Genomic DNA, 22009 nt, shown 5'->3' with positions numbered 1-22009 from the left:
AGAAATAATGACAGAATTTTCATTTGGGTAAACTTTCCCATTAATGTGATTAAGAAACACCAATGTTAAATACATATGTTTATTAATAATAAAAAATGCCATGTAATATAGTTTATTAACCTGACTGTAGACCTTTTACCGGCTTTGAATGTTAATAAAGAACAGTGTTCACAGGTGTGAGTTTATCTACGTTTTCCATTGACTCTAAAAATGACTCATCTAATCCTAATTTAGATTTTTATAATGACATTTTAAGCTATTTGACATTTGTATCCCCCCTTGAAATTCATGTGAAAGTGCTGTCATTAAATATTCACTACTTGTACTTCTGGCAATGCTGCAGGCAATTCTGCGTTCTGAATTAAGTAGGGTGTCTAAGAGTAGTTGGAATGAAAAGCAGTGCACTCATAATCCATCAGGACCCTGTGCTGAGATGTTTACAGTGCTGTTTTGAAGAAGCGTGCCGGTCTAATGGATCTTGCATTGGTTTTTCTCATCAACTCCTTCCTATTGCTTTCCATATTTCTTCCATAATCAGATCCTTAGCTGAGGCCTAGTTCCTGGGATTCCAGCCAGCCCTCCTCTGGGTCCAATGTCAATGCTATTCATCACAAAGAGTGTGTGTGCGTGCATTTGTAATGGTATGAAAAAATAAAACCGATTAGTATTATTATTATTATTATTATTATTCACTTAAGCTTTAAATGTTGCTGATGAGAGTTAGATATTTCCACCAGGTATGAAATCGGAGCCTGTTCCAAACTGAATCCCAGTGTCTGGTAAACTACCATGCTCATGGTAACACCCTGGGCGCTCCATATGTTTGTTTCACACTGCGCAAATTGAAACCCTGGGAACCGCTGACCTTGTTCAGGCTAATGATTAAACGGTTTTATCATAATGCTGGTACATGGTGTGTCTCTGTGTCTGGATCTTTAACAAACGGGCAGCCGATGAGGAGCCTATCTTGTATAATCAGTTTTTTTGTATGTTGCTGTTCTATTCTGCCTCTAGTCGTCTTTATTTTGGACGATTGTAGTGTTTCAGATCTGATGCAACTCTTAAATAAGGAAACGATTAGGTTTAGAAAATTCCAGAACAATGTAATTTCATGACTGTTTCCTGCACCACTGTTTTGAGTGGTGAGTTTTCCTCGTCTTTCTATCGGGATCTCCTCATTGTATGAAGTCCGTCTCATGAACTCTTATGAGCTAATTCTATTTAATGAATCACTCAAAGACAACTGTTATTGGTTTGTATCACTCTTGACTCCAAGTCATTACTTGCATCATGTCCGACTCAAAATGATGCAAAAACTATTATATTATGTGACACTTAAATCAGTTTAGTTACTGGCTTGTTCATTTAAGCGTACCAGAAAATAGCATTGTTTAGAGTATTTGTTAGGTATATACACTACCTTTCAAAAGTTCGGGGTCATCAGATGAAAACAGTGAAGGAAGTCTCTCATGCTTACCAATTAAAGGTATAGTGGAGGATTTTCCCGAATTTTAGAAAAGAACCGCCCTCTCCACTTTTTGAAAAAATGCACATGCGCAACACTCTACCTGCTCCCGAGAGGGAATGCCTATTAAACGTGTGCACGAGAGAGCATGCACGAGCTAATCATAGCTTACATTAACTTTTACTAGCAGTGATTTTAAATGGATTTCTCCAAATAGCATGCCAAACTTTACCTGTCAAGTAGAAACTTCGCGACTGAGGCATCAAAACTGTGTTTTGAGCGCACGCCATCGTGTGAATCGTGTGCACGAGCACGTACGACGGCCTTACGTAAACATATCAGGAGGACCAATAGTCTTGATGATCCACCCGGAAAAAGAAAATCCTCCGCTATACCTTTAAGGCTGCATTTACTTGATAAAAAACAGTAACAGTAATATTGTGAAATAGTAAAATTGATTAATTTTCAGCATCATTATGTCTTCAGTGTCACATGATCCTTCAGAAATCATTCAAATATGCTGATTTGCTGCTCAAAAAAACAATTTCAATGTTGAAAACAGATGTGCTGTTTGATATTTTTGTGGAGACCATGCTTTTTCATGATTCTTTGATGAATATAAAGTTTAAAATAACATTTATTTGAAATAGATATCTTTTGTATTAATCAATTGAATGCATACTTCCTAATAAAATAATTAATTTCTTAAAAAATGGTAGTGTAGTTTGAACCAATTGTTGAAGTACTTAACTGGTCATTAAGGTGCCAGGTATAGCCTAACTATTAAGAAACAATGTTGTTTTGCTACATTTTTGCCATAAGTGGTGTGTAGACAGTGGTTCACACACACTTTGAGGTATGTTGTTTAGGTCTTAAGAAAATCTAACCAACTTCACTGCATTATAGATGCAGTGTGTTGATCCTGTAATTAAGTTACATAATCAGCCCTCTAAACGCTAATCACGTCCCATCTCACTTCTTGGGTGGTAGAGTAGCTGTGACAGGATGTCCTGTTGCTTTCACCACTTATAAAGTATCAAGATCCATCAAATGGTTTGTTTGACCTTGTGCGTTACCCTGGCACCCTGTCCTCTCTCATTTTACCCTTGCTCTCTTGCAAGCTTCATGAAACCCAGTGTCTAGAATACAAAGTGTGCCATAGAGCAGACACTTGGATTAAAAAAACATAAATCAGTGCGTGTAGAAAGACAGGGTTTTTATCTGCCTCTTGCTATTACAAACATTTTTCATTAAACTAACATGGGAAAATGAGCAGGTCCAGGTGGAATCAGTGTACATGTATTTTCTGCGCTGATTTATGGGGAATAGTTATGATAACAATCAGCTTTAAAAAGTGGTCTTTTGATTTTGACATCACACTTTTGGTACTAATTCATAATGTTGCTTGTTAGAAACTAGACATATTAGGTAGGTGCCTGACACTTGTCCAAGAAAATGTACAGAACTGTGCAAGGTAAAATAAATGTTTAATATATAATAAATAAATGTATAAATATTTATAAACTTCATTTTGTTTACCTGAGTATCACAAACAGTTACGGTAATTTGTTGGGTCGCCACTTGATGTTGAAAGTAAAATGGATCTTGAAGCAAAAACATTTGAGGATTGCTATAATAACACATGTGATAACTGGACTGCATGATATGATTTTGCTCTTGTCCACTAGCACTGTAAGAGAACTGTGATGAAAGTGTGTGGGCATTAATAAAGGTGAAAGGCAAAGAAAAAAGGGTTAGTTCACCCAAAAAGTATCCCATAATTTACTCACCCTCAAGCCATCCTAGGTGTATATGACTTTCGTCTTTCAGTCAAACAAAGTTATCTCAAAAAATATCCTGACTTTTCCATGCTTTATAATGGGAGTGAATAGTAACTTAGATTTTGAAGCCCAAAAAAGCACGTCCATTCATCATAATAGTGATCCATACTGCTCCAGGGGGTTAATAAAGGTCTTCTGAAGCGAACTGATGCGTTTTTAAGAAAATTATCCAACTACAACTTCATATAAAATTCTCGTTTTAGACTTCTAATTCGTGACTGGTGTTTTGTTTTGTTTTGCTTTGCTCTATCCTCTGCGCTTCCACGTTCGCCAATGCGTCGTGTCAGAGGATTCTCTTCCGCCGGAACTCAACTAGCGTATTGAAGCCAGTGATTCTATTTTATAAAGTTATAAATATTGATATTTTTCTTACAAAAACGCATCGCTTCGCTTCAGAAGGCCTTGGAGCCGTATGGATTACTTTTATGATGGATGTGCTTTTTTGGGCTTCAAAATCTCAGGCTCTATTCACTCCAATTATAAATCTGGGAAGAGCCAGGATATTTTTTAATATAACACAGATTCTGTTTGGCTGAAAGAAGAAAGTCATATATATACAGTATATACCTAGTATATACTCGCTTGAGGGCGAGTAAATTATGGGATAACTTTCATTTTTGGGTGAACTCGCCCTTTAATTAGTATTTTAGTATTACTTTTTCCTTTATCTTGTTTCAAAGACGTTTAAATATTTGTACTGGGAAACAAGACAAACATACTGATTAAGAAAGTGATTTTTTTTGGCTGTGAAACTTCCAGCTGCTCTGGCTCTTGAGGACACACTGAGTTTGATAGTGTCTTAATTTATTGTCTCAGTCCATCTTCTCACTCGCTGTCAGAAGACAAGTGGAAAAAGACTCAAGTGTAAGCAGAGAGGGAGAATTACCCAAAGTGCCATTACTATAAGCACAGTGTCACTTGTTCAAAACAAAGGAACATCACATTCTCAGAAGAGATTGATGTTTAGACTTTAGCCCTCCGGTGAACACTTTTCTGGTTGAATAACAAAGAGATATTCTGGAATAGGTTTCCCTTCTTTATCCTTGATCTCTATTGAAGCTAAAAGCATTTAGGTAGTTTTAAGATTTAGGTATGTTTAATGTATTTCCTGTCTGCATTGCATAAGTGACATTCATTTTTGGTGCCCATATTAGGATGTTGTGATATTTACCCTGCACATGGAAGACCTGAAACTATTAATTAATTAATTAATTAAAAACATCCTCTGGAATGTAATGTTCTAATCCTAGAAATTAAGTCTGGGGATCAGCAACTACCTCATACACATTTTGTCATGGTTTAGTATTTTGCGATATATATATATACAGTATATATATATATATATATATATATATATATATATCACAGTGACATAATTGGATTTTGATTGACAGCTGGTCAACTGCATGGGAGAGAGAGAGAGAGAGAGAGAGTGGTATCACTTTCATCGTTTGCTTCACTTTTGTCCAGTACCGTATCTCATAGAAGAGACTGTGATGCACTGAAAATGACCCATCATTAAGTTGAAAATGATATGAGTGAATGCAAAAATAAATACAAATATTTATATAGGATCCTTATGTATTGGAGCATTATTGTAAAAAAAAAAAAAAAAGAGAACTTTTTTACAGTTTGTGCATAACATCCCTTTGAATTGAGGCGCTTAGCTTACCATTGTTCATGTTTGCATTCCTCAGAGAGAAATCTCATGGTTCACAGCATGCGGACATTGATCTTCTGGTGATCTTTACGGAGGTATGGAGCATTATCGGTTTGGAAATGCTGAGCATGAACAATACATGATTGTTTTGTTTTAGGTGTACCACAGGGTGTTATATTTGGCTCTAAAATGTTGTCAACAGCAGCACTTTTCACCCCTAAGGGACTTATGGGAGGGCTACAGAATAACCTTTTCTTTTCATAGATGCCGTGGTTTCTAAAACAATATCACAATGAAGGACTTCAACAGAATGCCATGTTATTTCACATACTAGGCCTTGGGCTTGTGTCTAGAGCCAATACCAAAGGTCATTGAGGGTGGCAATTCACCAAGGCACTGGCGCAGACTGGATATTGTGTTTCTATTTTGGGAAGAAAACATTGCAGGTGTGGTTCAAAAAGAGCAGCTTGCTGGGTAAGGCTTATCTTGTTCTGCTTTAAAGCTCTTGACATCACTGCATGGTTGCAAGATAACATTTCTTTCAGGTCACTGGCCACTCTTTCTTAAAATCAGTTGTGTTTTCCTCACTAGCATATTGTTTTAGCTCCGTGTCTGTAAAAATGGATTAAGCTCCTCTTAAAGGTTAAAATAGCTGAGAATTATGCCTGGGTGAAATTTCTAAAAACAATAATATCTCAATATTTTTCAGCCTTTTTGGCCATGTTTGATGAAATATATTTCAGTATTTAGGCATTAGAGCTGGAACCATCATTTTAACCAAAAAAGTGTTATTGCCAAGTAGATTTAAAGTGTTTAATGCAAGAAGTAAAATGCATTATATATGTAGTTAAAAATAATTAAGCCATGTTTTCACCACTTGAAGAATGATATAATCATTTTCATTAGTCAGATGCAACAACCAATGATGTGATTTTGGAGTTGGACTATCTGTTTGTCCATCCAATTCATTATTTTTGCAATTCCATTTGATGATGCTAGTGACCACATACATGATGTAATTCACCTTCATGTTTAACTCAGAAGCACTAATAATCACTTTCATACCTGAGAGACAAGGAAGGATTGGGGAACTAGTCTGACGAGGTTGTCCTCTGGAAACATAAATAAATATTCATGTTTAATTTTATATTTCCAGTGAAATTATCCTGAATATTCAATAAATCGCCCAGTCCTACTAAGAATCAGCCTGTTTGAACCGGATGTGTTCTTAATCACTAGTTCTATGTGTAAGCATGATGCATTATTGTGGGATGTTTCTTAGGATGCGCTTTGATGTGCTGTTGTTTGTGCCTGATTGACTCGGAGCCCCGGGCCTGTTTTTGTTTGGGGCCTTTGGGACGTGGGGGACGGAGACAAAAAGCAACCGGTCAGATCTGGAATGAGATGTGGGAACTGGGACGTCCTCAGTTCAACAGAAGGAGGTCATAGCGAGAGCATGTGTGGGGTGCATGCAGCATTTTAAAAATAGTGACCGGTTTTCAAGGAAATTTCAGCCAAACAAGCTTTTGTTGACAGGTTTGAGAAGAGTGAAGTATGATAGTGACAGCGTGTTTATTCAGTGGAATTGAAGAGGTCACTGATTTTTCTCACAGCTCTGACTTTCAGCTATTTTTCATAGACTTTTTTGGTTACAGGGTTTAGAGTGGGTTTTATCAACAACAACAAAATTCTCATATTTAAGTCTGAAGGTCCAGAAGGTCCAGTTATGGCATTTTGATCAAACATTACGAGGTCAATTTTTATTTTTTTTAAACATGCACTGTCACGTATGCATTTAGAAAATAGGGTGAAGTAAAGAGATCGTTCAACCAAAAATTCATTATTACTCACCCTCATGTCGTTCCAAACCCATAAGACTTTTGTTCATCTTCAGAACACAAATGAAGATCTTTTTTGAAGAAATCTGAGAGTATTTTTACGATCTCTTCATGAACTTTTTTTAAGCATCAAAGTGGTAGTTGCGTAGACTGTCAATGGAGGGACAGAAAGCTCTCAGATTTCATCAAAAATATCTTCATTTGTGTTTCTGAAGATGAACAAAAGTCTTACGGGTTTGGAACGACATGAGGGTGAGTAATTAAAGGTGCAGTGTGTGATTTTTAGCGGCATCTAGTGGTGAGATTTGCGAATTGCAATCGGTCAATAATTGAAATTTCAAACTCGAATGAGAGGCTACGGTGGCCGACGTAGGAAGCCGCGTCTTTTTCTGCTGCTTCTCATTCAAGTTAGTGATGAAACGCGTCTGTCTGTTCGCTGTCGGCTACGGTAGAAACATGACGTCACGATATGGCGACCTTCATAGAAGGGGTGGCCGCGGTTATGTACATATAAATGACTCATTCTAAGGTAATAAAAACATAACGGTTCATTAAGTAAGGTCTTTATACACCACTGAAAACATAGTTATGGATCTTATATTGCATTTCTGTCAATAGATCCTCAGAAATATCACACATTGCACCTTTAATGATAGAATAAAAATTTTTTGGGTGAACTAAACCTTTTACTTTCATTTCATGCTATCTATAAACAGTCAAATTAATGCAAATATCTTATATAATGCAAGGTTCATAACACAAACACAGCTGGATTGCCCGGGAATATTGGAACATTTGGTTTACTCTTGGATGTGTGTGGGGTTTCATCAAATGTTTCCCCCTATTTAGCATTCTGCATCTGTTCTGTGATTGGTGGATACGCGGCATGCTTGACGTTGCTTAGTAGCGCCGCTTATTTATGTTAAGTCGCTGCTTTCCCCATCCTTCTTCCCCAAGTCTCTACCCATTTAAAGCAGAGTATGCAACTGTTTACAAATCGCAGGTCCAAAATGGAGCGGAGAGCATGAGTTCTGCTGTGTTTATGGAATTAAAAGACTACGCTGTTTGTGAAAGAGAATGGACCATGTTGCTCTCATATGTGGCTGCTGTTACCTGGGTTATTGACAGATTTAATAAAGAGCCCAAACAAAAGTCTCTATCAACATGCTTGACTGTTTTGATACTACCTTTGTCAAAGGTGGCCATGTATCAAACTGTTTTTAGGACTCATATTTGCAGTATTTGCACACTCTTTGGTAGTAGACTCTTACAGCAGTGGGTTTACGCATCTCTTCAGTGGGTTGTACCATTATTTAATGTTTTTAAATCGATCTGCTGACGAAAATTTCCAAGAAATTTCAGTAGACAAAAAACTCCAGAAAGTATGAGCTTTGAAAATTATAAGTGATCTAGGAGCTTTATACAGCGTTATAACGCGGATGCATTGAAAACACTGTAAGTCTATCCCTCACAGCCTCACGTTCATGCCTGTCATGGAGCTGCTCTGAATAAGGTATATTGACACAGTGCTCCAGTCTGGACTGCTCTGGCAAAGCAACATTTGCTGATGTGATGTATTAATTGTGTTTAACATGACATTGGAGAAGGTTTATTTTGTGTACTAAATGTAAGTGTGTTCCAAATTAACAATTTGTTTTTAATGAGAAACGGGGTGTTTGGCATGTTTTTTAGGGAGTCTACATACTGAAGGACACCGTTTGCTTCCTTTTAACTTGCTCCAAGTTGACTTGACATCAATTTTGTCATTGGAGTCCAAAAATAACAACCTCTGAAGAGATTTCAACATGTGAACAGATATGCAGCTAAAAATGAGACTCTGTTTGCATTAGACATTTTTTTTTTATCAACCTAGCTAGTACATATTCTACAATATTAGGACATGGAATACTTGGTTGTGATTGTTTGTTTGCAGCAGTTTTCAGTCAAATATTGATTGTATGAAGACTGATTAACAATTTTATAACTGATTTTCAAAAGTAGTTGACTCTGCTAGTTTTTGTCTTGTGTATTGCTCTGCAGTCTTAAAATTTAAACTCAAATCAAAATTAAATGGCCGTTTCTATCTCGTTTTTAATGGATCCATGCAATAAGGAGGTGAATGTAAGATTAGCCAGACGTAATCGCAAAATAAACCTCTTTATGGTGATATGAGACCTGATCTCCCTATCTTGAGATATACTATGACTGTAGGTTAGTATTTCACAGCCTTTTTTGTTTTAATAAATAAACTGAATGAAACAAATTGCCCTAGCTTTGTTTTCATTTAATCTATGGGCTTAATGTAACTTTCTGTAATCTAAGAAAACTAAAATATGATAAAAAAAATTATATTACACACATATTACATCAAATATTATATTATTAAAATATTTAATTAATTTATAATAATTACATTTCAGGATTGCAGAAGTTTGAGGAGCTGCATTTTTCTTTAGTGACTGCTAATAAATTTACATGACTCTTCCAGTCATTTATGATTTTCTGCATGTTTCTTTTTTTTTTTTTTTACTTACAATTTCTATACCCATTAAAATATTTTAGAGCTTGTCATAACTATTAAAATGTATAAAAAAATTTTTTCTTAATTTCCATGACTTTTCCAGGGCTAGAAATCACTTTTAAAATTAGGCTACATCATATATCCAGTTTTTCCAAGACTTGTGATTTTTAGCTTATTTTAATATTTATTTTTGTCTTATTTGAAGGCCCCCTTGGAAGTTTGCTGATGCCTCCTGGTTGTAGATTAAATAACTTTCTGAAGGCAGGTATATTCCCTAATGTTGATCTGCTTCCTGATAATCAGTGGACTTTAGCATTAAAATGAGGTGGTTGTGCTGGCTAACAAGATTTGATTTTAGTCATACTTCTATGATCAGTCTTAAAATAGACACATGCTATTAATAGCAGTGTGTGAAATGTGGGAGATCAGACCGCTGAATTATAAATCCATCCCATTTGGTCAGGCTCATCTGTTCCTTCATAAAGTGCCAGATCCAAAACAGGAAATGACTTCGCACCAGCTTGTAATCTTTCAACTAAACAGACATTTCCTGCTTAACTTGTTTTTTGACTTTTTCTTTCTGCCATCAATTCCAGCTAAGACCCTCATCCCGCCCCCATCTCTCTCTTTTTCTCTCCCTCCTTCACCCTCTCTTTCTTCTTCTGTTTGCGCCGTATTGACAGGAACCTTGGATTCTCTGTAGATGTTATTAGTTTCTCATGCTGGTTATTTGTTGTCCCACTGCCGTCACATGGCCACATCTCTTATTTGAGTTTCCAGTAATATCTGGAAGCAATGTTCCCTCTAATTTGTGTTCTTGCTAAGCAAAACATATTCCTATTGGACAGAGCCTTGGGCCATGTAACAGTTTGGTTCTTAGGTTATCACATTTTGTAGACTCTTTGAAGACGTGTTTTTTTGTTTTTTTTTTTTTCGTAAAAAACATTCTCTTCAGGATATTTAGACTGACTCTGTCAGGATGATTATGTTATTTAAATCTGCAGTGTGTCATTTCTACACCTCTAGCATCTGTTACTGGACAACAATATGGCACTGATAATTAGAGCTGCACGATTAATCGTTGTAAAATTGCAATCTCGATTCAAACACACGCTATCTTATTCCTAAATGGCAATGATTCGCCTGTGTCTACTAAACCTTTGACAAGTACAATCACAGCGAACATTCAGATCTGCTTCCGCGCTGCTGCTGAGCCAGAGACAGCAGTTTTCATGTATAGGTATTCTGTTACAATAATTTAAATGATCACAGAAAATAAAATACTTGGTTAAAAGTTTACATTTCGGATATAAACACTAATGTCTGCCCTATCGATCAAAATAGATGGATTAATCTTTTGAAAGTAACTTTTTCAAATCAAGATTGTATCGATTATATCGTTAAGCCAGTAGGTGGCAACAAGCGAAATGTATTTTGTCATTGAATCATTCACTCAAGATATTCGTTCAAAAACGCCGATTCATCCAGTAATGAAACAAGTCTTTATAAGTGAGTCGTTGAATCATTCATTCAGTTTTTTTTTTTTTTTTTTACTTTTTAAATAGACTGCAGCAATTAACATTCATGTTACTTAGTTGTCTGTTCTGAATAGTGGGAGAATCATGATCTCTAGTTGAAACAAAAAGAAAAAACACCCAATGTCTATTTGGGTTTATGGGTTCAGCAATAATTACAGAGAATTACTGTTATTATTCTTGAAAGTGGGAAGTTACATTTAGGATAATATATGTACTTTCAGAATCTGTTTGTGATTGCGTCCAGCATGCAATTTTGGCTTTGAGAGTCTGTGTGATTGGAGACGGTGCTTTTTAATGTGCTGACACCTGGTCTATTACACATTCTGTTTTCAGTTAACACCCTTCACCAACTTCATGTGCAAGTAATGCATCAAAGACATGTCGGCTCATGCATTTCTGTTCTTGCTCAGACGAGCATATGATGTGTGCAAAGTTTTGGTTTATGTGGCTTGGTTCAGTAGAGGAAGACTCTTAAAAGTCTGCTTCATGTGACACAAGACAGTCACAGCACTTTTCTTTGGACCTGCCACCAATCCCTCTGGAGAGATTGGGGCCTGGATACTGTTGTGCAATTCAGATCTGACCCTCTTTGCTTTTTGTGCAGGTGAACCGTCCCCCACTGTAGTTTCCCATCCGAGCCAAGGACATGGAGTGCGAGTCCGCCCCTGCCAGTTTCAAGAGGAGGGCCTGGGCTCAGAGCCGAGACTCCTGGCAGGCTCCTGAGTCTCAGGACCAGGGAGCAGAGGAGCTGCTGTCTCCACAGCCTATGGAGGATAAGACTTCGACAGCCTCAGAAACAGGTACAGCCTTTCTTTTAATGATATAGCGGTTCCAGTTTTTCAGGTTTGTTCGGTTCTGTGGTTACCTTCATACTTATCTAACCTTCCTCATATCTACACTTCTACTCGTACTTTGAGATAATCTTCTGCACTCACTCTTGTTCTCCCTCAAACTCGCACAACTTCTATAGGGTCATATTGTTTGTTGCCACAGGATGTGCCAAACAGTGAAAGTCTTCTTGTTTTTAAATGTTGCCTTAAGACCCATCTTTTTAGGCAGGCTTTTATGTGATTGCTTTTATGCTTGTATCCAGTTTCCAGGCTGTAATAATGATTTATTTTATTTTTTTTGTCATTTAATGTTGATTGTTTTATTGTGTTTTTAAGGTGTCCAAGAGTGTCATGTAAGGCGTCGGAATAAAAAGTATAATAATAATGCATAGTATTAGGGTTGAATTTTCAGGAATTTGTCATTTCAACCAATTAAGCAATGATTGGCGCAGCCATGCGGATTCAAAAATGCAGAAAATACAATAGAAATCTTGTTAAAAGATTGAAGGTATGTTTACATTTAACAACATGTAATGAACAGCAGTATTTACCATTGTATATTGTTGCGTAAATGTTTTGATATATGAAAAAAACCACACAAAAACTTATACCACTCAGAGATTAAGCGATGCAAACAAATAGTTGATTTTAAATCATTTGATTGAAATGGACAGTTTGAACTGATTCATGAAAATAAAATTAATTATTATATTAACTATATTTTTGGATGTTTCAGCCAGAGATGTTATTAAATACTCTTGATTCTGTAGAAAATGATTAATTAATCTCCAAATATTCAATATATTTGATATGCTAAGATTGTACATTGCTAATAAGGATGTTAATTGCACACACACAATTACTGATAACTAATATTTTAACATATTGTTTGCTTGATATGGATTGTATTGCCTCTTTAAATTTCACAGAGCTGTTGTTGTGTTTTTTTTAACCACACTTTTACATGAATTAAGCCTACAGATAACAGTCTGCATTTTGTGAATGTTAATATTTCTAGGCGTATAAAAATTCAGCGATATGGAGAAATACCATTCATACTCCTATAAATAGACACCTAAAAAATGTATGCAAATTTAGGCTGATATTCATATGCAAAACAGAATGGCAACCCATAAGATTGTTGTTTTTATCATTTGAATCGGAGTTATCAACACGACTTTTGGAGGTTTGAAGGTTTACTGGAAGTCGTAACGTCATAATGAACACAGCATTTTGTCTGCTCGGCTTGGCATTTGATTCTCCATGCAAGTCATGATAAACCAATTAAGAGCAAAGAAAGGTTTTTTTTTTTGAAAAACAGGAATCGCAGAACACAGTGGTAGTTCAGAGAATGCCGTGTTTGTCGTCACAGTTAGATTTGTTGTTTGTTTGTTTGACGTTGCTTTTAGGGAAATTTATTTGGTTATTACACGGAACAGTTACTTGTATTTTCTTTTCTCCTCAGGTCCTAATCCAAATCAAGTAGAGAACTGGCTCAGGACCTGCAGGTGAGTTACCTTAAAAAAACACTCTGTTTCTAAAATACAAATGCAAATAGTGTGAGAAAGATGTGTGTACACGCCATGGTGTGACGTGAATTGGTAAGTAAACAAATCGCTCAGATCCCTTCTGGCGTTCTGTCTCCTGTCTCTGGTGTCTCTGACAAGCTGTAAATTTGAGAGAATTGTGTGAATAGTCTAGTTGGTTCAGACCGTGATCTTCCCAGAGTCAGGAAAGTCTTTACTTGTGAGGACTGACTATTGTCCTTTGTGCTGCTGGGTTTTTTTTTTTTGGTAGCTTTTCTGGGTCTGTAGGGGCCCATTAATGCTGGAGTTGTCCTCAGAGAGTTTTTAGTCTTTCTCTCTGTACTGCCAGGCTGTTTTTTTTTTAAAGATGCACGACTGTTTAGCTCTGAAACGCAGGAGGAAAGGGCCGTTTATTTACTTTGTAGATATACGTCCCTCATGACCAACATAAACCTTCCACGTGAAAAACAAAACCGAGATTCCAGAGTTGTTGGTGCGTGTCCATGTCTGCCATTTCATCTTGTGATCTAAAAGGAAGCCTTGCGTGTTTGTTTGAACATTGAAAGAAATTTGGCTTGAGAATCATTTGTTCTCAGTGATGTGATATTTAATTGCGGTCATAATCTGAATATTTGAGTAATTGAGTTTAAAAGCTGGTATGCTTGTAAAGGTTTTACCAACATGTTTGGAATTATTCACATTGATGAAGTTATGGTGCTGTTCCAAAGTGAAAAAAAGAAATAAAAGAGAGCCAAATCACATTTGATATGGGCCATTATACCATTTAAAGTTTGGGGTTGGTAATATTTTTTGAAAGAAGACTCTTATGCTCACCAAGGCTGTGTTTATTAGATGAAAAATACAGTTAAAAAAGTATAATTGTGAAATATTATGACTATTTAAAATGACTAATCTCCATTTGAATATGTTTTATAAGGTGTTGCAAAGCTGAATTTTCACCATCATTACTCCAGTCTTCAATGTCTAATATGTTGATTAGCTGCTCAAGAAACTTTTATTATTATCAGTGTTGATGAAATGAAAGTTTGGTTACACTTTATTTTTTTATACACTGCCTGTGCCAGTGTTAAATACTGAGTAATAATAATTAACTAGCCTACATGTACTTACTGTAGGATTAGAGTTAGGAATAGGGTTTGGTTTGGGCTAGCTACATGTAATTCTGCATAATTAGCTGTTTTTACTAAAGTAAGTACGTGTTACTGAAAGTTCAAAAGACTTATTTCTCAGAATCTTATTTTCGGGTGATCTGTTCCTTCATCGTTGATTTAATCAAATGCTCAGAACTAGTGCAAATTCCCCCGTTGAATCCAGTGCCACACACTAGGTCAATAAAAATACCTCGTGCTCGTCCTATTCCCAATTCCTGCTCATTATCATTAAACACACATGAGACAGACATCCTCCTACAAGCTGACAGGAAATGTAAGTGTCTCTAGCGCCGAGAGTTTGCTGGATATCCGGAGCCTGAAAGACTTTCGGTGGTGCTGCTGGTGTTGTGAAACATGGCGTGAGCTATTCTTAGCCTTGTTGTACGTGGTGTGGTTTTTTTCTCACGCCGTTCGGATCTCCAGGTGTCTGGATGAAAGTGCCAGGGGATTTCGAAGGCAGCGTTTTGTAAGTGCCTAGAGAATCTGTGTCGGGGCTTTGCAGTTCTGTGTGTACTAAGAAACGAACACGGGAGGGAAGGATGTTTGAGCGTGTTTTTTAGGGAGAGATCTGGCGAGTGTAAGGAGAGGAAATGACGTGTTATTGATCTTTCAACAGGACTCCTCTCGGGGCCTCTTTGGATGAACAGAGCGGCAGTCCGTCCAGAGGTGAGTTCATCTTCTTCAGACCGAAAATGATGCATGTGTCTGCATTTACATAAGTCGCATGTCGACGTTCTGGGATCGGTTTTACTGTAAAAGGTTACTCAACTGCTGGCTGACTCTCTTCTCCACCACTCCTTGTGAACTTTGGAGCAAGACCTCACAGTGCACTACAGCGCACATGCACATTCATTGGCACACACACACGCGCGCACACGTATGCTGCTTTGGGGCCAATAGCAGACCCCCACACACTCCAGGCAAAGTAGTGCTTGATTAGATGAAGGGTTCTTCAGAGATTAACACTATACGGACTGAAGCCAAGAGCCAGATAATGTGTTATGGATCAGGTCATTCGAAACTTCATCGGCAGTCTTCCTGATAACTTTGTAGGTAAGGCAAATGCACTTAAGAGTAAATATTTACTTTTAATCTCTCAGTGCGTGCAAGCCATAGCCACGTTCGGGCTCTGAAGTACTTGGATGCATTTAAGTGTTTTTTTATGTTGAAGAGAATGGGAAATGATCACTTGTTCGTCACGATTGGTCTGTGTAAAGTGTTTGCTCTCTGAAAGCTGTTCTCTTTGTTTTTCAGGGCCATTAAAGAATGGCTGTAGCTTTGAAGATGACCTGTCCCTGGGAGCTGAGGGTAAGTACTCGACACTTTATCCCTCAATCAGATGTAATTGCTCTCAAGTGTGCTCCTTTGTGAGGAATGTGCCGAAGTATTCTAAGAATCCCACGTAACTCTTAGAGAATAATGAACCAATTGACAAACAAGAATGACTGCTGGCCGCCTTGTGTTATGGCTGTGTTGTTGTTGTTTTTAAAACCTAGTGGGTTTGTTTTCAGTTTTTGTGCTCTTTAGTGTTTACTTTCTATTTGGATGTTGTGCTCTTAAGGACACACAGTGACATGTTCACACACGCATGTGATATTCTGTTTGAAAGACTGGTCTTGGCACGTCAGATAACTTTTCTCTGGTTTCATGGTGCACCTTATGGACCATGTGTTAGCGGGAGAGGAACGCTTAAATAATAAAAGTGACTTTGCAGCTCACTTTTAATTCCACTAGTTCTCAGTGTCATAGCAGAGGTGTAGCAGAAGTCTGATGTTAGCTAGCAATTATTTGTGGTGAGGGAATTATTTAATGCTGATGTGTTATGTTTAATTAGGGAGTGGATTTTTAAAACATTTTTGTGTGTTACATACTGAGGGTCCAATATGGCACAATTTCAAGCCATAACCCATGCTTAAAATTTTTTTTCACATTATATTAAAAATATGTGTATGTGTATATATATATATATATATATATATATATATATTACACTGTATGCATATATTTATTTATATTTACTTTGTTTTAATTTTTTTCTGGAGGGAAAAATTTAGGCATCCTAAATTTTTGGCTGTGGAAATCATTATTTTTTAGAAGGCTGTATTGTTTGTTTTGACTCATGCACGTCTTTGCTTGGTGAGTGTTAACTTTGGAACCTGTGTGTGCTACTTAACTTTAATAATGTTTAAAAAAACAACAATATTTATGACAAATGAATGTAAAAATATTAATAGTATGAAAAGCACTTGCATTGTTTGCTTGTGTAATGGGCCATCAGTTATACTGTGTTTTCTTGTATTATGCTATTTTATGTGTGGGTGTATTTTTACAGTTGTAGAATGACTAGTTTAAACAACACAACAAGTTGAGGAGAAACTTTTTTCTGCAGATTTGCCACAAGCCATTGTGAAACTGCAGTTGACCAGGTTTCACCCCTCACTGTGTGTCTGTATGTGAAGAAACGAGTCCAGACTAGTTCCACTGAATGACTCAGCTCCTATCCGCACTTATTGACAAAAGCACAGGAATCAGGCAGCACCAGTTGTGGGAATTTCTGTGGAAATTCGAGGTTGAGCATTTACACCTGAGGCTGATGGATGAGTGCATGTAAACCAGGATGCTTCAGGCCAGAAAATCTCTGGCTAATGTCCTCAGCGTCTCTGTGTTCAATCCTGTCCTCTTTAGTGAACTCAAACTTGGTGTCTAATGTGATTTGTAACACGAATCGTTTGGCAGGTTAGGATGTGTGCACATATAATTCTGTCATTGTGCTCTAAGTGCTGAGGAAAAGTGGATTGTCGTCCAGAGTGGATGTTCTCAGCTGAATAAATCACTTTTGGAAATGAACATTATCACAACGTTAAATAAGGCCCTTTAGTAACAGAAAATCAGACTATTCCCACAATGCTAAAATGACAGCCTGGGCTTTTGCTAACTGCACTTGTTGTTTCAAAGGTCGACAGGTGTTTTGAGAGGAATTTGGTATCAAATTAGGTAGGAATCCAGCACAGTTAAGCCTATATTCTTCTTTTTCTCTCTACAGCCAATCACCTCCAGAACAGCAGCACAAAAACAGAGGCCAATGGGTAAGTAGGATTTCAGAAATGTTCCCATCTTCTGTTTTGGTCTAGTCACAGGTGGATGACTGTCTTCTTTCCTCAGCTATGAAATGCCAGCCAAGGCCAAAAGGAGCCAGTTCAAACAGAAGGGCAGAAGTATGAACTCCACAGGCTCTGCAAAGAGCAGCACCACAGTGTCCAGGTACTTTACAACAATGACGTACTAAAGTTATTAACACATGTAAAATCTATGTGCTTGTGACTCAGCAAAAACTCAACCAGTGATTGGGCAAGGAGTTTGAATACAATAAATGTATAATCTTTTTAATTTATGTTTTACTATAGTTAATGACAATCTGGCTATATTTAAATAACTTTTACTTATGTTTCAGATTAGTGATAGACCAATTTGTTGGCTGATATTTGGCTAGTTAAATGGCTATTACTAATTATTTTATATGCATTATATATTGTATGTACAGTATGTATGTATGTGTGTATGTATGTGTGTGTGTGTGTGTATGTATGTATGTGTGTATGTACAGTATGTGTGTATGTATGTGTGTGTGTGTGTGTGTGTATGTGTGTGTGTGTGTATGTATGTGTGTATATATGTGTGTATGTATGTGTGTATGTATGTACTGAGTTTTGTTTAAGTTTAGAGACGTGTTCCAAAAAAAAAAAAAAGCCCATTTCCACCTCCATTGCATTGGAGAAGCAATCCCACGTAAAATGCAGGTTGCATACTCCTGCTCTAGGCGGGAACTCACGGTCTTCCAGGCCAAGTGCATGCAACCACTGGCGCCTAATTTCCAAGTCTGCTGGAAAGCTATGCAGACCAGCAGTGCTGTTGCAATCAGCAACACTACACCTACGTCCCATCCTAAACACTGTACTAAATACAGATAAAGCTAATGCTAAAAATCTACGCTAACTTGAAGCTATCCTAACTGATGCAATACTGTGCTACTAACTAACTATGCTTCTAACAGCGTTCCCATGGGTCCTTGAAATCCTTGAAAGTTTGTGAATCAAAAAAATAAATAATTCAAGGCCCTGGAAAGTTTTTGAAAATAAACATGCGTAGATACAGGTCCTTGAAAGTGCTTGAATTTATTTTGTGCAAGGAAGAAATTCCATATTATTCCCTCCGGTCCGGAAATGTGTTATTTCGCCAACACTTCGTGGCCTATGCATACTAGCTTGTTCGATTTACGTTAGTTACGCGCATTTACGCGTTACATTTAAGTGTTTCCCGCGTGAGGTGCTTTGTGGTGTACGTTGCCAATGACGTTCACCCGAGCACGAAACTAGGGATGCACCGATACCAGGTTTTTTCAGACCAAGTACAAGTGCTTACATTTGGGTACTTGCCGATACCAAGTACCAATATGAGTACTTAATAATACCATCACAGTTCTTCTAACAATGTTTTATGTTCATCAGATGTTTTTCACTTTCTGACTGTAACAAAGTAAATAGGCCTATACAACTTGTATAATCAAATTACGAGAGCGCAATCGCTTGTGGAAAGAAGGAGAAACATTTTACGGAAGCGCTCCGTCATATCATTACGCCTGCTGCACCCATGGTATGGCAGCAAAGTTTCTTCATTATTACGCAGGAATGAGAGTATAGTTCCTAGCCATATCAGCCTAGAAAATTGCAACTTTACATTTTCCGTCGGTCTTAGTACACGATGTACTGTAACTACAGAAGAGTCAAGTTTTAAATAGGAAAAATATAGAATTTTTTTTTTAGAGGGATGCTAATGGCCCTGTCCGATTCAATGATCTATGCTAAGCTGTGCTAAAAGTGGTACCGCCAGACCCGGAGAACGGCTGAATGGATTCGAAAACGGTAAAACTCAACTGTTTAACTCTGGGGGAGTTGTAAAAGAGTATCCCTTTAAAGTAGTATCGGGTGCGGTTGCATCGGGGTAGTTTTTACGAGTATGAGTACATGAGCACAGTATCAGACTGACACCCAAGTACTGCTATCAGAATCAGTGCATCCCTACACGAAACTACTACGATGGTACCTCAACGTTTGTTGAACTTGTCCTTGAACTTGAGGGTATTGGACCTGGAAAGTCCTTGAAAGATCCTTGAATTTGAAGTTAACCAAGGTGTGGGAACCCTGTTCTAACAATACTACACTAACAACTATGCTAATTAACTACTTAGGCTACACGAAATAATCTTAATAACTATATAAATGCTATGCTAACTAGATGCTAATATCGTTTTCAATACTCGCAATTCCAACTCCAGACTCTCCAGTGGTTTTGACAGAACAAGATGTTTTTATACCAGGGGCTGAGTCTATGCCAAGGGCATGGTGAGCTGGTACCTGCTTGTGTCATGTGGGGAAACAACTTCCAATAGGAAAATTCAACTGCAGTAGCCACGTTCAACCTGAAGAGGGCAGCACTCAGACGTTTTTACACCATATGAAGTTTTATTAACTAAGTTCGGGAGGAGCACGTTCAGATAATTAACACGAGTGGATAGCACTCAGCAATCAATGATAAGAGGGTATATATAGACTCAGCAGTCTTACCTCGATCCATTGACAGTTTGCAGCATCCCCCCACCACCCCTTCTCCACACTTCTAGTTCTAAACACTTACATACTCTGGGTTTGGGCTGAATTCCGAGCTCGGAGCCCTCCCTCCGGACAGCACGCCAAATACGCATTAAATCTTACTCCCTCAAAATTATATGTAAGTGTGAACTCGTGAAATATTGTAGAATTAAAACGCTTTATACCCAAATGTCAAAAAATTTACTCGAATCAATGAACAGCACAGTCTTACAGATCATTAACTAAAAAAAGTTGTTTTAGGGTTTAGTTACCCTTTAACTAAGGTTAACCTTACTGTAAAGTGTTACCAAGATCTTTATCTTTTTGGCAAATATTGTTTGGGTGATGCAGATGTGTGTCTTCATTGATGTTGTTTTTCCTGCAGTGTTTCGGAACTGCTGGACCTGTATGAGGAGGATCCAGAGGAGATTTTATACAACCTCGGCTTTGGACGGGAGGAGCCCGACATCGCCTCAAAAATCCCTTCTCGTTTCTTCAACTCGTCTTCTGGCGCCAAGGGCATCGACATCAAAGTTTACCTGGGAGCCCAGATTCAGCGCATGGAGTTGGAGAACCCGAACTATGCCCTGACAAGTATGTCAACTGAGCTGTCAACACAATCTATGACGTTTGATAGCACTTCTGCCCCCGTGATTCACACCGATCGAAATGATGAATTGAGGGAATGCAGGCAGGGTGTAGCGAGCATTTATGCCTACATTTGTCCCCTCCCCTTTTTTTAATCTGAAAAATAATCATTACATCATTGTTTCGTTTCGCGTGGCCTTGATGCTTAGAAATAACATTGTAGCTAGGCAACCGGACAACATTTAAGTCAACATAAAGTCAAAACAGACTGTTTACCTTCTTAATGCACGTTCTTGGTCTTATTGTGCACAATTTATCGTGCATGTTATTGCAAATAAAATAATGTTTGTTCTAGAAATCTTTTAGCAAAATAACTTAACTTCCTCTGCTTATTGAAATGACTTTCTTTTTTGGCTCACATGCAAAGCATTCTCCAGTAACTCCACTCCAGGTTTTCAAAAATTCCCACTCCTCGCTCGCTCCCTGCTCTCAAGTGAAAGCGAAATTTGCACCGTTACCGATCTACTGTCAAGTTTTTTTCCATATTTTTTTGCATCTGGAATGCCTATGTATTTCTAAATCTTTTTTCTTAATCTCAGTAATATTTCACAAAACGTTCTTATTTTGTATGCTTTTAGTCTATTAACGCGGTTTAATTAAATGCATATTTCTGACATGCAATTGAATTTAGGGATGAATGATGTATCATTATTGACCAATATTTGTTTTATTTTTAGTTTATCAGTCTTGGCATCAATTGTTTAATTGAAAAAGCGAATAATTTAATAACACTGTTAAATATTAAAACTGCGTTAATATTGCAAATCTCAAAATGAATATCCACTTTTCATTCTTTACATTTATATATGCCTAAATTCACTTCCAGCATTTTTTTAATTCATATATATTGACAAAATAGTGCCAAATTTTAATATTGGACATTTATTAATTATCAACCATAACATGAAAATATTTATCGACATCATTATCAGCCAGGATTTTAATATAAATTCATCCTTAATTGCATTTTTGAACCTGGGGCGAGAGAGAGAAAAAAGAAGCACTGCTTACACTCGACAGTCTTATGCCACTGCATACATGTATTTAACCATGTAAAGATGTAAGACAAAGACAGCAAGAGAAGAGTTGAGGGAAGTTGCGGTGCCTAGAAAAGAAGTGTGTTTGACACTAAGACCACATTGCAGAACATCTAATCCATGGCGTTTCTCAATTACTCCATATCTTCAACCAAACACTGAGCTCCTAACCCTCAAACACTCGCTGTGTGTGCGAGGGCTGTTCAGACTCAGTAGAAGTAGAGCACAACAAAGCCATTGTCCTCCGTGGGCACAGAAATGAGAGGCAGAGACAGACGGCAACGGAGA

The 22009-nt window shown here is 37.4% G+C and overlaps 1 protein-coding gene across 3 annotated transcripts in view; it reads left to right on the top strand.

Moving 5' to 3' along the window:
• itprid2 (ITPR interacting domain containing 2) overlaps positions 1-22009 on the top strand; it is a 44001-nt gene that overhangs the window by 5275 nt on the left and 16717 nt on the right. The window contains exons 2-8 of one of the 3 annotated variants that reach the window (XM_084421607.1): positions 11468-11663; positions 13159-13201; positions 15008-15057; positions 15646-15699; positions 17435-17477; positions 17554-17652; positions 20422-20630. In XM_084421607.1, the coding sequence (XP_084277733.1) occupies positions 11510-11663; positions 13159-13201; positions 15008-15057; positions 15646-15699; positions 17435-17477; positions 17554-17652; positions 20422-20630 (652 nt within the window). In that variant the 5' untranslated portion in view covers positions 11468-11509. Of the gene's footprint in view, positions 1-11467; positions 11664-13158; positions 13202-14723; positions 14858-15007; positions 15058-15318; positions 15445-15645; positions 15700-17434; positions 17478-17553; positions 17653-20421; positions 20631-22009 lie in introns of those variants that run through there. The other 2 variants (XM_084421608.1, XM_084421609.1) reach the window with 2 other exon arrangements.

This window comes from Rutilus rutilus (assembly GCF_951802725.1).
Source record: "Rutilus rutilus genome assembly, chromosome: 10".
Lineage (NCBI taxonomy): Eukaryota > Metazoa > Chordata > Actinopteri > Cypriniformes > Leuciscidae > Rutilus > Rutilus rutilus.
Note: the sequence above shows the minus strand (reverse complement) of the source record. Positions and strands in the feature narration are given on the sequence as shown.